The sequence below is a fragment of the Carassius gibelio genome, chromosome B7, assembly GCF_023724105.1.
Source record: "Carassius gibelio isolate Cgi1373 ecotype wild population from Czech Republic chromosome B7, carGib1.2-hapl.c, whole genome shotgun sequence".
Lineage (NCBI taxonomy): Eukaryota > Metazoa > Chordata > Actinopteri > Cypriniformes > Cyprinidae > Carassius > Carassius gibelio.
Window position 1 is genome coordinate 32786910 of NC_068402.1, and position 17129 is coordinate 32804038.

Consider the following 17129-nt stretch of genomic DNA (forward strand, 5'->3'; position numbering starts at 1 on the left):
GTTTCAGAGACAACTGTGCCAGATGTCCCAAGCTCCTTGCATGTGCGGCCACTTGTGAACAGCATTGTAGTGAGCTGGACGCCCCCGGAGAACCAGGACATTGTGGTGAGGGGTTACTCCATCGGCTATGGGATCGGCAGCCCTCACGCCAAGACCATTAAAGTGGACTACAAACAGAGATACTACACCATTGAGAACTTGAGTAAGATCCTCCATTATAATAATTCTGCTTCGAAAAAAAATATTTGTTCATTAAAAAATATAATAAAAATTTATTCTGCTTTGAGGGGCAAGAAAATAGATGTTCTGTCTTCAAATACATTATGGGTAAAAGTAGTTTTTAAAATGCTTTTAAGTAAATTTATTTATTATTAAATTAAAAAGATTTAAATTGAATGTTTGAACATTTATATTAAACATTTGAATATTTTATTTGAACATCTGAGTTTGAGCATTTAAATTGAATTAAACATTTATTAAAAGGTAAAATAAATAAAGGAAACATAAGTAAAATTTATAAAAAAAGATATATTTCAGATATTTTTTTATTAATTAATTAAATTTGTTGTTTGTTTGTTTGTTTTTTACCATGATATAAAAATGATTGTCATATGCATGAAATATGGTTCCTGATACTATAGTAATACCATAAAAAAAAAAAAGTTTCTTATGCTAATTGTGATTATACACACCCAGGTTTATAATATTACTATATACTATAATACCATGGATCTATATCATCCACCGAAGCTCTAAACATTCATTCACACTTTCATCAGACAAACATGAAGTAGCAGTGAAGAAATAGCTCTGTAGCCTCTGAAAGTGAATTAAAGTAAACCGAACTGGGGAAATGGATTGTATGTACTCAAGAGTGGGAGAGTTAGCCCTCTCTCCACCCCATTGTAATTACATTTGAAGGAACGAGAAAAATAATCATCAGAAGCAACAGCATAATTTAAGTTTTCGTAATTCATCTAATTACACGAGCGCTAGAATCAATAAGGGTGTTTAAATATGCACCCCTGCTAGGATGATGAATATGGTTGGAGCTCTCAGTGGAGCTGTGGGCTTGATTAGCTAAATGATTGGCTTTCTCCCTGCCAGATCCCAGCTCGCACTACGTTATCACACTGAAGGCCTACAACAACGTGGGGGAGGGAATCCCTGTGTACGAGAGCGCTATCACACGACCCCAATCAGGTAGGTCACGGCCGGCACCGCTCAGCCTTATAACACACCACACCTACAGCTTCAACATACTCATCCTCGTTTGCCACCACTGGATGCCTAATATGGAGAATATTGGCATATTTACTGTAGAAATCCCATTGCACCTGCCTGTTTGAGGTTGAGGTTGAAGATTGAGGTCCTAATGAAATCTACAGTTTTTCTAAAATTGCATTTCTGTTATTTCCTGGTAATCGTATTGACATTATGGATATGCAGAACGGTTGAGTGCTTGTTCTTCTCATTAGAGACCATCTTAAGAGTTCTTCAGTAGTTGTGTGGTCTTTAATGCTTGTGCTTCCTAGCAACCAGAGGAATCCTCTTGATTATGAGATACAGATGAAGCCATATGCTCTTCACAATTGAAGCACTGCTTAATAGCGCTGCACATGATTGAGATGCAGAGGTATGATTAAACACTGCTCTTATCCGAAGTACAGGAACATCATGACAATCAGTTCCAGGAAATGAGTCACTCCGCCGTCCAAGTGAATGCTGATATGACATGGCTGAGTAGCACTGGTCAAACATTACATTTAATGGTGATCCAAATGTGGTTTATGGTGAAATAGCCATTTTTATCATCTTCAGTACTGATTGTTTTCCTTTATTTATTTATTTGCAACGAAAACTATTTGGAACGTTGTGCAAAATTAGGGTTAAGTGCAATCTTCACCTGAAATGTATCAACATGCATTTTCTTTGTTATTCATTTGAAAAGTTTAAACAATATTGGAAATATTTTGACTAATGAATGGTTGACTACCAGTTACTGTTAGACTGCATGATTTGTTAAAAACTAGTAATAAGTGATCACAGTTTAAAATGCAATTGAAAAGAAAATTCAGGTATAATGTGCTTTTTTATAGGACCAACATTTTGTGATTGTATATCAATATGGCTATAAAATAATAATGATTATAATCAATTAGTAGTATGTTAATTATTAAGTATATTACTAAAAATATGAAATAAAAACAAACAAAAATTTATATTGCTATTGTAATATTTGATTGTATAATAAAAACGAAGCACTGTATAATACATGCCAAGAACTCACACTGCGTAGGGAATGAAATTGTGAAAAACTGAAACTGGCCACTTTCTGAACACCAGATAATTTCTCACCTCCAGTTTTGATCAGTGGAACACTCTTATTAATTCCCAGCATGCAGTGTGGTACATGGCATTTCTCATTTAGCCTGGTTGACCTTTAACTGAACTCGAGGAAACCTGCTGCAGGGGCTTTGATGATTTCCTGCAGAGTTTATATCTGCTCGCTCACCCATTCCTTCATACATAAGCGCCTCTTCCACCATTAGAGAGAATGTTGTAATAAATACTAACAGGTAAAGGTGACAGTTTTGCTTCTTCTGAGAGTGCCAGAATATATATGTTTATTTTAAAATAAGAGATAAATTGTAATGGTCTATAACTGCATGTTTAGATTTCCTATTTTGAGTGAATTACTTTAGTGTGTGTTACTTTGCATTTTATATTTCTTGTTTTGTTAGGCATTGCATGCTAGTTGGAAAGTGAATCCGTTTAACAGAATTCCAGAGAACAAGCAGAGCTCAACCTCACATAGCGCTCACAATGGGGCTGCTTCAGAACTATGGAAAACAACACGTTTTTTTCCCCACTTTGCCATTTGAAAACAGTTAATTGTTGAAGCCAGAAACAATGTGTTCTCATTTTCACACATATAAAAGCAAGCAAGCATATTTTCCCACTCCAAATTGTTATTCTTGAAGGGAGCGCTTCGGGAAACAGGTGATTTAAGGCAGGCAAACAGCTTTAAATCTATAAAAGGATCAGACTTTTAAGGCTTATTTTTTTGTTCTGGTATTTGATATTATCATATCAGTAAATTCAGAGCTGCATCGCACGTTGAAATGTGAAAGCTTTGGTGAATAATCAAAAAATGTGCATCTTCAAAACCTTGACTCAGACAAGGTCACTGATTCCACACCTCAAATAAAAATGAATAGACATGAAAGAAAGATAAAAACCTTTTCATCTGCTTCCTTCTGTGAATCTGGTTAAATTGCAGAATAAAAGGAACAGATCTGAACCTTTTTATTAGCTAAACACTTGTGACCTTCGAGCACACACAATTTGAGATTTTCTAAACTTACAATAAATACAAGGTGTAATTCATATTAATTACAGTTTTAACATTTGACATCCCTAACAGCATTGTTTATATCCATGTAAAATTCTAGAGGATTGCATTGTATTCCAGGCTCAGTGTATATGTACTCTCACTGTCTGACTGATCGTCTTCCTCCTTTGTTTGTAATGTAGCTGGTAGTGATCCAAGCTGATGTAGTTCTTTGACTCATTGTAGACGTAGTTCTCTGTAGCTCTTGATGATTTTGTGACTGTCTCTCGATATTCTGTTCTAATCCAATATTTCTCTCTTTCTCTATTCCCAATCCCGCCTCCACAATTCTCCCTTCCTCACCTCCCATTTATGCCCATTAATCCGTTCTCCCCCGTCGTTATGTATCTCCCATCCTAAAACCCTCTCCTTGTATGTTTAATCGCGTTCACCCTTTTTCACCTTTTTATTTTTTTTTGCCATGGGACATTGTGTAATTTGCTTGCAGACCCCATAGACCCTGATGTTGATTTATACGAACTTTTCCATGCTCCATACACTCCAGTACCAGACCCTTTACCCATGCTGCCTCCAGTGGGCGTTCAGGCGTCCGTTCTGAGCCACGACACAATCAAAGTCACCTGGGCGGACAACTCGCTACCCAAGAACCAGAAGATCACAGATGCACGTTACTACACCGTGCGCTGGAAGACCAACATACCTGCAAACACAAAGTTCAAGGTATGTTTACAGAATCTAGGCTCCTCACACTGAAGGTGGAGGATGGTGGATAATCTGACGTTGATTTGTTATTTTTAGGTGGCTAATACCACCACACTAACTCACACAGTGACGGGTCTTAAACCCAACACCTTGTACGAGTTCTCGGTCATGGTGACCAAGGGCCGGAGGACCAGCACCTGGAGCATGACTGCACATGGAACAACATTTGAAACAAGTATGTACTCTAGATCGCGCAGGTTGCGGCCTAATCGTTTTAGATTAGTGACTCATCAAGTAGTTTTGTTGTACATGTAAACACACCCAATGAGTAATAAACTTTGCATTTACATAAATTGTTAGGAAATATCTGCAATTGTAGTCTTGATTCACGTTATATTTCTCCCCAGTCCCAAGTTCTGCTCCTAAAGATGTGACTGTGGTGAGTAAAGAGGGACGACCACGAACCATCATCGTCAACTGGCAGCCACCCTCAGAAGCCAATGGCAAGATCACAGGTGACAAAAGTAACCTGTTAGAAACAGTAAGGTTTCCATAACAGATTTGCGCAAAACTTTCACAGTATTTTATAAATGGCGATTAAAAATCTATTACGAATTGACGCCGTTTCCAATAACTGATGTTTTGTGACTAAAACAATTTTTTTCTCTTGTAATAAGTCATGGAGATGGTAGATTTACAAAAGCTCGCAAAAATTAAAACTGCAGCCACTGCACTAGCCATTATTTTATATTGACGTACACTTAAGGGGGTCACACACCGGACGAGTCACGTGCCACGTCTTTAAAATTCGAACACATTATTCTCTATGGGTGTACACACACCGTCGGCGCCATTCGGCATCTGTCCGCGGCGCCCAGCTACGACTCAGAACGCTGTTCAAATTTCTGCCGTGCAACAAAGCGCCATCTGCATAGTTTTATATTAAAAAACCCAGATGTTATAAACTGAAACTGAAACTAAAATACAGTACATTTGTTTCATTGAAATAAAACATTACAAAGTTTTTGGTTACGTTTTCACTCAGGCTGCACAGTTGCCTAAACAACAGTTACAACAAAACAATAACATACTTATTATAACACAGATTCTTTTCATTAATTAACGTTTAATCCTCAGCTTTTATCAATTAAAATCATATATTTAAAATAATAATAATAGATGAAGTTAAAACTCACCAATCTTGCAGGTGAAATTGAACTCGCGCATATAGAATGTGTGCGTCCGGTGTGTGATACCTCGAGTTGTCCTACATGTGGCGCGACGCGACGGGGCGCTTCTCGTCTGTTGTGCGACCGCCTTTATGCATGTATCTTTAGTAAAGCAGGACGGACAGTGGCTTCTGGGATGCTTCTGAAACGTGCCGTATAAACACAAACATTAACCAAAGTGGCCGTGTCGGAGCCGTAGTGCACCACAGACTTGTCCATGCATTTATTGCAGGAAAGCCCTTTATAATTGTGAACGACCATGTATGAGGTGTTTCTTGGAGGTTATAATACAGTAAAGAATGGTCATGTGACTTTTACATATGCCAGGTGACCTGTAAATGCGAAAAACTGTTTCCATTGCGTTTTTGCGATTGTATTCCTTTTTCTAATTTTGCCATGTTGATGTGTTTCCATTAGGCATATATTCAATTCACAATTTCAATTTGCGCAATTTGAAGGGCAATGGAAACATGGCTAGTGACTATGTAACTTGCCTGATGTATCTTTACAATATACAACATATATCACTTTTTCTCTGCCTTCCCAGGTTACATCATTTACTACAGCACTGATGTGAATGCAGAGGTTCATGACTGGGTCATTGAGCCAGTAGTGGGGAACAGGCTAACCCATCAGATTCAAGAGCTGACCCTTGATACCGCCTACTACTTCAAGATCCAGGCGCGTAACTCTAAAGGGATGGGTCCCATGTCTGATGCTGTCCAGTTCCGCACTCCTAAAGGTAAACCAACTCATTCACGCTGATGAATGATAACAATCACTGCTGCTTGCTGAAAAGACCAGGATATGCTGGCTTATGAATCCAAAAATACAATGGGATACTGGTGTAAGCACTATGTTTCTTATCAGGCTTAACCAGCAAGATTTTCTTGATCAAAAAAACTAGACTAGTATCAGACATTAGGGAATTTCATGCTGTTCTTTTCAGCACTGTTCAGTTGGTAAATTATAATTAGTAGGATTCAATATTGGGAAATATATTATGGTACCATATGCACATACGCTATTTTTAACCTAATCTAAAGCTTAACCCTTTGCATTGACCCTTACCTCACCAATCTTTCATACTGGCTCATGCACAAGCCGCCCATAGGGTCCTGCTTAGCTCTGACTGCATGCCTCTCTCCCTCTAACCTGTCTCCTCTCCTTCTGCTTTGTCCTGCTAGCCGAATCCTCTGACAAAATGGCTAATGACCAAGGTAATTGCTCTCTCTTCTCTTATTCCACTAATTTCCTCAAACTGAAGTGAGCAGCTTGCTTTCCCTGAACACTGAAATTCATCAGCAGTCACAGAAACATCCAGCTGGTGTATAGCAGAAAAACATCCTTCTTTGCTTGCCTGACTACCATTTACTAAGAGTTTATCAGCAAAATGCACATGTGGCTAAAACTTCATACTACTAACAGTCTTTTCCCAAGCGCATTTTAGTCAAATGAGGAGAGTTTCGTGCTCATTCTCTGAAGTACTCTTTGTGGTTTATCTGTTAAAATGGCATGCAGTGGAATGTGTCTTAATGTGAACTTTACACAAGAGCCGTAGATTCCAATGTGCCACCTTTCAATTCTTCTTATCTGACCTCTTGCAGCTCCAGGTATATTGGTGAAACCAGGAAGACCCTCTGTACAAGAATTTGGATCAGTTGGTAATTGCTGTTTTATGTTTCCAAACAAATACACTGTAGAAATCCCCTAGAAATGGCTAATCAAAAATTTACCATAACAGCAACCAAGAAACTGCCCTTAGTACTGTGCCTAATACCACTAAGCGATACCGTAACAACCACCCAGTAGTCACTAGCATCCACTTAGCAACACAACTACTTAGCAATATCCCATTAATACACTAGCATCCACAAAGCAACCATCTACCAATGCCATAACAACTACCAAGGAGCTCTAGCGGACACCCCCATAAATTACCAACAGCTTAATAACAGCGTAGCTACCCCTTAGTAACATCCTAACATCTTTTTAGCAGCACATTGCAATTACCACCGCAATGCCGTGTTGAAGAACATGTAACACTCTAGCAAACATCTTGGAACCGCTTGGCAATTCCATATTTCATAGTAACCAACCACATCAAACTAGCAACACTTTAAAATGGACATCAGATGCAAAATACACTTTTACACAGTGTTTGAACATAAATGTGTTGTTAGTGTGTTTCACAGCCCACCCTATAATAATAAAAATCCACCCAGTGCTTTTATTTTTTAATTCCCAAAAATCGTAAGCACCTTTAGATCACAAATTTAGAGAATCTTGGCAGAGTGATGTCTCACCGGCCAAGGCCCCTCCCTCGACTATTGACGAACACTGGCGTGTTAGCACAGACCCGCTCTGAGTGAGCTGTAAACAGTCCGCCATTGTTTCGATGCCAGAGCAGGTGTAGACAAGAAGGTGTAGATGTCTCCTAAGTGATTGAGCTGTTTTTTTGTTAGATGTAATAATCTTCATTTAATCCTGAAATCTGAGCCCCTGAAGAAGCAGTGGATTACTTCTGTTTTTGAAAGGAATGTGCTCCTCGATCTAACTAAATGCGTTTATGTTCACACAAATCAATCCTGATCTAGATTCACCTACAGAAAAAGTGTGTTTTTAAGTTTAGCTTTGCTATGCCCTTGTAGCAACCCAACCAGTAGTCTTTAAGAACCATACCAAGAACCTAGTAACACCTTAATAACAACCTAGCAACCACTTAGCAACACCCAAGTGGTGTCTTGCAACCATGTAGAAACACCTTAGGATAAACTTATTAACACTTAGCAACCCCAAGGCAAAACTCAACCAATTCCCTCTGTAAGTTTTGTCTATCAGGCCATTCTGTCATAAACATTTAAGGCTTTCAAAACTTTTTCAAACTTTCAGGCGAGAAAACCAACATTCAACATTTGTTTGCCTTGACCAATTTTCCTTTTCTTGTAACATTATAACCATGGAATTTCCATGTTTCAGGGAAAGCAGATGTGTCTGGCACTGGTGATAACCACATTCTGGTTATTGTCATAATTGTGTCTGTGGGTGCATTTACCATCATCCTGGTGGTGGTTGGCGCCTTCCTGTGTACACGCCGTACCACAACACAGCAGAAAAAGTAAGTTCAGGTCTCCAGCTGACGAACAGTCCTAATGCTCATTCCTGACATGAGGGTAAATGTATTTGCCACAACCTTCCTTCAAACTGTTTGGTATGATCTTCAGGAAACGAGCAGCCTGCAAGTCTGCCAATGGATCCCACAAGTATAAAGGCAATTCCAAAGATCTGAAGCCACCAGACCTCTGGATCCACCACGAACGTTTGGAGCTAAAACCTATCGACAAATCACCTGAACCCAATCCAGTCATGACCGACACGCCAATCCCCAGAACCTCCCAGGACATCTCCCCAGTGGACGGCTCCATGGATCCTATGCTCCAGAGACGTAACTCTTACCGTGGTAAGAACTTTGATTTAAAGACCCCATGAAATCAGAACGCAAAGAGTTTTGTCTGTTAAAGACCATCTGTATACTAGTGGACACCCAAACTTCTAGAGATTATAGATATATTTGTAGTATTTCTATTTGGAAAACAGACTGGAACCCTCTCTCAGCAGCATATACAACTGACTATAGGTAGCAAGTAGCTATGTTGTAAACCTAAAGCTGCCTAAATAGCCCCTTTTGTATGTCTAGCCCAACTTCCTGTTTCAGTAGGAAAAAAACACTGTCACACACAGGAAAGAAGATTTGTGGCCATTTCATGGGGTCTTTAAACTTAACCAGTCTTCACCTGCTGCATAATCCATGACATCATTCCAGCTGCTGCTTCTGAAGGATGCTTCAAAGTCATGTCCACTGTTTGTCATTATTGCTTGCGATTGGCATGTTCCTTGCTTAAAATGGAAAAACTTGTAGCCTTGTTTTCTTTGTTCTCGTGGCATGAATGGTGATATCCATCTGCTGCCGCCTACTCCTACAGATCTCCTGATATGTGTGTCTACACTGCCCTCTAATGGATAAACAATAGAATATCACATCATCTTGGCAACTGACTCTAGGAAGTCAGCTGGTTGTCTTCACATGGCTCTTGTATTGGGAGCCTGTCTCAATCTGATTGGCTGGTCGCTGTCTGATTTACAGGCCATGAATCAGAGGACAGCATGTCTACACTGGCTGGCCGTCGGGGAATGAGACCTAAAATGATGATGCCCTTTGATGCACAACCCCCTCAGCGTAAGTGTGTGATCCTGAACCAGGGACCAGACACCCTTAATTTGGCCCCTTTTCTTTCAGTTACAATATTAAACAATTTATGCTCTTTGGAATAACATAGTCCTCAAACAAGGTTCCCTGAGTTCTTAATTGTAGTTGTAGGCCAAAAACATACTCTACTCAAGTACACTGGTGCAAAAAACTCAAGCTAAGAGAGATAAACATTTCAAAATGGATGAGAATGGCAGAGCAATGGTCTGTTGCTCAGCTTGAGTCAATTTCTTAGCAAATTAGTTAAAGTTAGTTAGGTTAGCCACACAGCAATGAAGAAACAGGTTGGCCAAGAATTTGCATCTGCATTTGCATAGTTGTCTAGAGTATGTTTCTAGCCTAATGATCATTCTTTAACCTAGCAACATAGCGTGTCTTTTCAATGTGTGGTGGTGTTTGTTTGCATGAGCAGATGTTATAGATGCACCACGCTTTCCATAATCTCATAGCTTTGTGTGCAAGGTCTAAACCATGGCGCTCTATTATTTGTGTCCATTTCGCAGCTGTGATTAGTGCTCACCCCATCCATTCCCTCGATAACCATCACCATCATTATCACTTGGGTAACCTGGCCTCGCCAACACGCAGCTATCTCCACCACCAGAGCAGCACACGGTCCATCGCCACCCCCATCTCTCATCTAGACAGGGCAGAGTCCACAGGTGAGAGCGCATCAGTGGGACTTTGTGAAGACCATCATTGTTCCTGGATACAATTGTGTTAGTCCATGTTCTTCTTTTCCTCTCAAAATGGAGATACACTCACTTGGCGACCATGGAATTGTAGTGAAACGTTCCATATCTCTTAATTTCCCCCTTTATCTCTCAAAGAGAACATACCTCCTTCTTTAACACCTGCTTTACCAACATTACATGGTTTCTAGCTGGCCTAAGCGGGTCATATTTTTTTATTCAGTGGTTCAGCCTGCTCTAGATTGTTGATCAATTGAGGGACCTGGTTTCAACCTTGTGAACCATTTTGGTCAAGCTGGTTAGAGCTGGCAGACCAACTTTGGCCAGCAACAAAGCAAATAAACATGCTCCAAAAACCCTCATTATCTAAGGAAAGGCAAAATGAAAACAAAATTTACCCTATTTACTTAGAATGAAATATTTTTTCTACGTTGATGTAATTGATCTTATTGTAAACAATTCATTCATGTAGTTTTAATTTGTTAATTATTATGGCCTCATAATAACGTTATTTTTTCCTAAACCTGTCTCTGTCTAACAACCGACTGCAAACTCACATTTTACCAATAGTTTGGAGTCTTAATACAGTGAACATTAATGTAATAAACCAATTATGTCAAACAACAATACATTTAAGGAAGAAATATTAAGGTTGGGACACAAAAAGATGCTCTGGACTTTCACCTTGAGTCTCCACAGCCTGGTCAGACTGTTTAAAATTGGTTGTTTCAGAGGAAGAGTATTCTACATAATCACATTTATGTTTAACATGATATGACTTTTTTTTTTTTTACTTGTGTTTTTTTTTAAGGTTGCTTGTATTCAACACCCGCATGGTTAATAGTATGCAGTATGCAACTTGTGCTGACCCATATGCTGATGTAATTACAGAGTCAGTAAGGAACACCCCTAGTGTTGACTTGCACCCTCCATCTGGGCAGCCCTCCTGCACCACTGACCTTTCAGAGACAGACATTAGCTACCACAGTTCAGCCGCTGAGGAGGAGCCAGCATTCAGTACACCCACAGCACACGTTCGTCCCACACACCCACTCAAGAGTTTTGCAGTGCCTGCCATCCCAGCTCACCCCATGTATGACTCAGCAGCATTACCCAGCACTCCACTGCTGTCTCAGACAGGTAAGTTCCCCTTCACACAAGATATTCACATCCATATTGGTTGATCCAATCTGCAGTGTCTAAAATAATGTATTTTAACATTAAAATGTTTATACAATAGGCAGGTACATTCACCAGCTATTTGTAATTTCATTGGAGTTAGAGGATGTAAATATCTGATCAGCATTGAGCTTAAAAATATATTGCCAACCAAGGTGTACTCTTTTCCAATTAAAAAAATTAAAGTATTTATAAGCATAAGAAAAGTCTGTGGAATATTGTGCTTAAATGGTACATATATAGTGAGAATATAATTGGACCTAGAACAGACCCTTGTGGCGCACCTCAGTTTAGAGTTGCAGAAGAGGAAGACAAATGCACTGAGGGAAAAGTTTCTGTCTTTTCAATAGAAAACTATTTTATTCCAGTAACTTGGATCTAGTTGTCACACTCCATCTGTCCTAAAAGTTTAAGGCTAAGAGGGAGAAGGACAAACACTGACTTGTACGATTTGTTTTAGGGCCTCACTCAGTTAAAACAGCCTCTATTGGTACGTTGGGAAGGACGAGAACTCCTATGCCTGTCATAGTTCCAAGTGCACCGGATGTCTCGGAAAATAGCAGACTGCATGAAGATGCAGGGAGCGTGAGTACTTTAGTTCCTATAATGTTCTGTGTTACTTTTTTCTCTGTACATTATGACTCTTACAACTTATCGATGTACATTTGAGTAATTTCTGTTATGCAGTGACTAGAACTCTGTGACATAAAAAAAATGCTTGTTATATGTATTTTTGGTCAAGTCTAGGAGTTTTGACTATATTAAATGTAGTTTAATTATTTATACAGCGGCAATAAAATGTGTCTACATAATATAACGGAAGGAACCAAATGCAGCCATCTGCTCCAAAAAGTGTTTTGTCTAATTTATGAAGATAGGTACATGACATGACTTTTAACAACATTTGCCATTGAATTCAAGGTATACATTTTATCATTATACATCAGCACTATGATCTTGGCCGTTCTGCTGCCATGATCTACAGTTTGAGCTACAGCAATGTCATGCACTGTTTCATACTTTGTTTTTGTTTTGTTTTTTCTAGGGATACTGTTACATATTGAGTATACTGTTTCATATTTAATATATTTAAATGTATACAAAGCTAATAATAAAACGTTTTACCTCTTTTTCCTCTCTCTCAAACATTTACCTGCTTCTCCCCTTTAACGGCTGTATTTATTGCCCGCTTATTACAATTATTTGCAATTTTGAATTATTTGCAATTTAAAAAAATTGATTTAAAACTACTAATTGGTTCTCGTTTATCCTGCAAAATGCCCAATACTACCGTACCCCTTGATCTATTACCATGCATGCATGTGGCTGTGCTATTTGAGTTCCTGTTTTTCTTCTGCAGTACCACTGACCATCCCCTCATAAACCCAATTCCCCAAACCCCAGCTCACCCTAACCCCACCCCCCGCTGTAACCTTCTTCATCTCCCTCAGAATTACGAGACTGACGAGTTGACGGAGGAAATGGCCCATCTGGAGGGGTTAATGAAGGACCTAAACGCCATCACGACAGCCTGAGCACAATCCTCACAATAACACTAGACCTCACCTGCCACGGGGAGGACTTACAGCATGGAGGAGTTCTCAATCATTCGCTAAACGGAGAGAGAAGAGAGTGAGAAAACACTAATGTTTGGCATACCTTGCTTACTCTCAGGAAGGAGAAACCCATCAAATGAGGACAGTGGACATTCTGAGAAATTGACGTGGTTACTTCAACCAGATGATTGCGATTTTTCTCTCAGCATCCTAAAACGTTTCCTTATGTTTCAGCAGAGACCGTTTGAAAAGACCATTTTATTATCCTACGAAAAAAGGAAAACTACATTACGCTGGTGTACGTGTTGGTGCTTGTAAGGCACAATTTACAGTGTTTCATTTGTGTCTTTTCTTTGTATGTTTTTGTATCTATATATATATTGACCCATTCATCATCATCCTTTTGTCCTTTTTATTTCTGCAACTCATTTTGTATTAAGCATTTTGATTGAGGTCTCTTTCTCTTTTGTATGTCATATAATGTGCCATGTCTTATTTTCTTAAACATGTTTTGTATTGTTTTATATGCAAATACACTTATCTGTTTGTATATATGTTTAAAATGGACTCATTTCATCACCACAGCAATGTTTCCGTTTAGTCAGAGACATGCTGCTTTTTCATTTGCCATTAGAATGGATTTTTGCAGTCTGCAACGTCCCCCTTCTACATTATGCCTGTTTTAAAATGGGAGTTCCCGTCAGATATGCCTTATTGAATTTGTGTGGAATGGCAGAAATCAGTGCAACTGGGAAATATTTTCAAAATGTTTATCACACAGCACTGTGATATTTATTGTGTAATGCTGGACTGTTACTGGTCACTGATACGAGAACGTAGACCTCCATCACGCATGCTGTCAGACATGGTGCTGAAACAAAAAACTTCAGGTTGTACACATGTAATTGCTAACTGAACAAATTTGGTACATTGGAAAGTGCTTTATATGGTTTATTTCCTCTTGCTGCATTGGTATCTTACACAAACTCAATGAATGAATGACAACATTCACTGTGAGATTTTACAGACCACATGCTTGGCACTTAATGCAAAAAAGTGCAAATGCAACACACTTTTATACTGAACTCCCAGTGCTCACCTTTCATTTTCCATTAATTTCTTGTATTCGTTTCATATGAAGTACTTGTATAGAATTTCAATGTGCAAGGCAAAAAAAAAAACTATTCCTCCCCTGCTGGATATGGTTTTGATCTGTACTTTTACCCAAAGAAAATATGTAACAGCAATCATAATTTTGTTTTATGAATTGAATGTCTCAAACATATTCTTGAATGTCATTCTGACTGTAAGAAATTCTGGGTAACTATAGGAACATGTTAAAAAGCTTGGTTAAAAAACAAAAATCCTATTTGGGATGAACCTATCAAGTTGTAGACCGTCAAACCTTTATTGCACTTTTTCAACAATTTCAAGAAAAGAAAAAAAGAAAAACATTTTTACATATCCTGTGTTTTGAATATAAAGCTCTATTTGTGTAATGTAGTGTCATAATTTAGCATAGGCAGCTGGTCTTATTTGTTCTTTTGCCTCTGAAATCATATTTGAGCGGCAGGTTTTACTGTGTTGCATATGCAGAATTCTGTTGTTGCTTATTTCTGTACAAAGATCTTCTTGCTGTCCCTAGAAATACTCTGTGGCTTTTAAAAAATAATTACTAAAAACACTGCCGTTGGTTCTTGTTTGCTTGCATGCATTTTAAATATTTTGAATGGTGTTTTTCAGGACTCTCTCCCGTTTCTGGTCATTCGTGATTGCTGAATAAGGACCTTTGACCCTAATTCTCCAAACATTGGTTAGAAACCACTCAAATCAAGCATAATTGGAAATGAAACATTTCCATTACTTTATTTTTCCATTACTACGAAAAGCTGGTTTTCATAGAATAGAAACCTGACATTGGTTCAGTATTCAACATTTTTTCACATTTTCAAATAAGCTGTTTAGCTGTTTTTAAACCGCTGTCACTAACATTTCAGAAATCAAATCTAGTTTAAAACAAGCTTTAACTGCTACTACTTTGTAGATCTGACTTGTTCAAGATGTAATACAGTGTTATGAAGAGACGTCAGGAGAATAATGATCACCAAGATGATAAATAACTTGTTCAAACACAAAGATGGTCTTTTTTTTTTTTTACAGTCTTTATTGACTTCTGAAAATGACACCTCTGGACTCATCTGGGTGTTTTAAAGTTCATTCCAATACTTGGCTGGGTGACCTGCAAGTTGGAGAGGTTGCCTAAGTCCTGCAACGAGAGAAAGAACGGTTTAATGTAATGTCCTTAATTCAAGTCGGAATAGGAACACTGGAATGACAGCTTTTTGGTCGTTCCAGAGCTTTTGATGGCGGTAAAATATAGCCATTACAGCACTGGAAGCACATAGGGTTACGTTTTAGCAGTTTATCTACACAAACTACAGTCAAATCAACTTACGAAAGTCTTCAGCATTTCCTTTGTATCTGGATCAACCTCAATAATCTCCTGATCCAAAGCAGAGACCTGAGAACAAGTGAACAAGCACACGAAATAAGGGACTAATACAGTACTACTGCACATAAATGAGTTTAGAGGAAAATAATAGTCATCTGCTTAGACTGTTTGAAGGAATTGGTTAAATTAATGCTTCCATGACACTTTAAGATGGTTTCAGATTTAAATAAAATATTAAAAATATTTAATATGCAATTGCATTTCAAATACATTTACATACTGCTTCGGACACATCTTCGGTGCCACTTGTACAGTGCAAAAAAAGGTTTTTGTAGGATATGATTTGATTGGTAACTAATTCTTACTGAAATTTATTAAATTCAGCAATTTGGCAAACGAACAATGAATAAAATTAAGCCCACATCCTCAGCTTAGAAGGTTAAAAAAAAAAAAGAAGAAAAAAAAGAAAATGAAAGATGTAAGAATATGGCAAAAATTAATAATAATAAAGCCCACATTAACATCTAATAAAGAAATATATAACAATTAATTAACAAAACACCAACAAAACTAGACAAGATGTTGTCTAGTTAAGTTCTCAACACAAATCCAGAAGATCAAGCTATAATTTGTGATCATCACAGCACACTCTTAACTTCAGCTCCTTGGATGGTGATGGTGTATCTTCTGATGCAGTGTGAAATGACCCCACTGACCTCTGGGACATAGTTATCCCGTCTCTCTCTCTCCTCCTCCTGCAGTTTGATGGAGATGCCTCTGACAGGACCCCTCTGGATGCGCTTCATCAGATGGGTCACATACCTGCACAGAGAACTCGTTTTTATTAACTGGCCACAGGACCCTCTTACTGTAGGGCACTGATTCTTCTCCAGCGGCTCTCGACTCACTCACCCCGCGATCTTGTTGCGCAGCGGTTTGCTGGGGATGATGGCGATCTCCTCGCACACTCTCTTGTTGATGTGGAAGTCGTTGCCCAGGCGGGTGTAGTACTTCTCGATAACCACCCGAGCGGCTTTCTTCACGGTCTTGGTTCTCACGCGCCCCTGTGAGCAGACACCGGAGTCAGTCACAGCACTTCAGACTGAGATCAGACAGCTCACACAGCGTCAACATAACATTACAAACTATTAGCACTTAAACACATGCTCTAGTTTAAGACACATGAATAAGAGCTATGGCTTTCAACTGTTTTATTGTTATTTTCGTGAATAAAATCAGCATTGTATTGCAGACTGTAACATCTGAACCTGCTTCCTTAGAAATTCTAACTTTTCGTAGAAGCGGGAGATGATGCGGATTGTTTTTTCATCATCCTACATTATCGCTGCTGCCAAATGTCAAAATAATTAGTGTATTAGAATCTTGACAGAATTGGCAAAACATGTTGGTGGTTTTAGGCAGGTGAGGAGACGGTAAAGCACGGGATTGGTACGGATTGACACGGGTTCACTGTGAAATATACACACCATTCTGAGCCGGTCTAGACGAAAAGGGTTAACAGACGAAGAGTGCGGAAGTTAATAAAGCTTTGCCGGAAATGAGATAAAAGTCTCTGAATGAGAACCATAACTTGCTTCAAATCAACGGGTAAAATAAAAAAGGGCAGTTTTATTTAAAAATTTCCACTTTTGTGTAAAATAAAAAAATAAAAAAATAATAAATATATATATATACAT

The 17129-nt window shown here is 38.6% G+C and overlaps 2 protein-coding genes across 11 annotated transcripts in view; one reads left to right on the plus strand and one right to left on the minus strand.

Annotated features, from left to right (window-relative positions):
• Positions 1-14674, plus strand: part of neo1a (neogenin 1a) — a 148758-nt gene extending 134084 nt beyond the window's left edge. The window contains exons 15-29 of one of the 10 annotated variants that reach the window (XM_052560651.1): positions 8-202; positions 1108-1203; positions 3843-4075; positions 4154-4292; positions 4465-4572; positions 5834-6028; positions 6474-6506; positions 6894-6950; positions 8266-8404; positions 8511-8746; positions 9431-9523; positions 10057-10215; positions 11137-11385; positions 11885-12009; positions 12785-14674. In XM_052560651.1, coding sequence (XP_052416611.1) covers positions 8-202; positions 1108-1203; positions 3843-4075; positions 4154-4292; positions 4465-4572; positions 5834-6028; positions 6474-6506; positions 6894-6950; positions 8266-8404; positions 8511-8746; positions 9431-9523; positions 10057-10215; positions 11137-11385; positions 11885-12009; positions 12785-12793 — 2066 coding nt within the window. In that variant the 3' untranslated portion in view covers positions 12794-14674. The remainder of the gene's footprint in view (positions 1-7; positions 203-1107; positions 1204-3842; positions 4076-4153; positions 4293-4464; positions 4573-5833; positions 6029-6473; positions 6507-6893; positions 6951-8265; positions 8405-8510; positions 8747-9430; positions 9524-10056; positions 10216-11136; positions 11386-11884; positions 12010-12784) is intronic. The other 9 variants (XM_052560648.1, XM_052560650.1, XM_052560656.1 and 6 more) reach the window with 9 other exon arrangements.
• A 449-nt stretch (positions 14675-15123) lies between these two features.
• On the minus strand, positions 15124-17049 carry LOC127961502 (40S ribosomal protein S17-like). Its single transcript, XM_052560658.1, has 5 exons — positions 16920-17049; positions 16345-16496; positions 16149-16254; positions 15436-15501; positions 15124-15246 (listed from the first exon to the last, which is right to left on the minus strand). The coding sequence occupies exons 1-5, from the start codon at positions 16920-16922 to the stop codon at positions 15175-15177; spliced, it is 399 nt and encodes a 132-aa protein (XP_052416618.1). The 5' UTR covers positions 16923-17049; the 3' UTR covers positions 15124-15174.
• Positions 17050-17129: the final 80 nt, after the last annotated feature.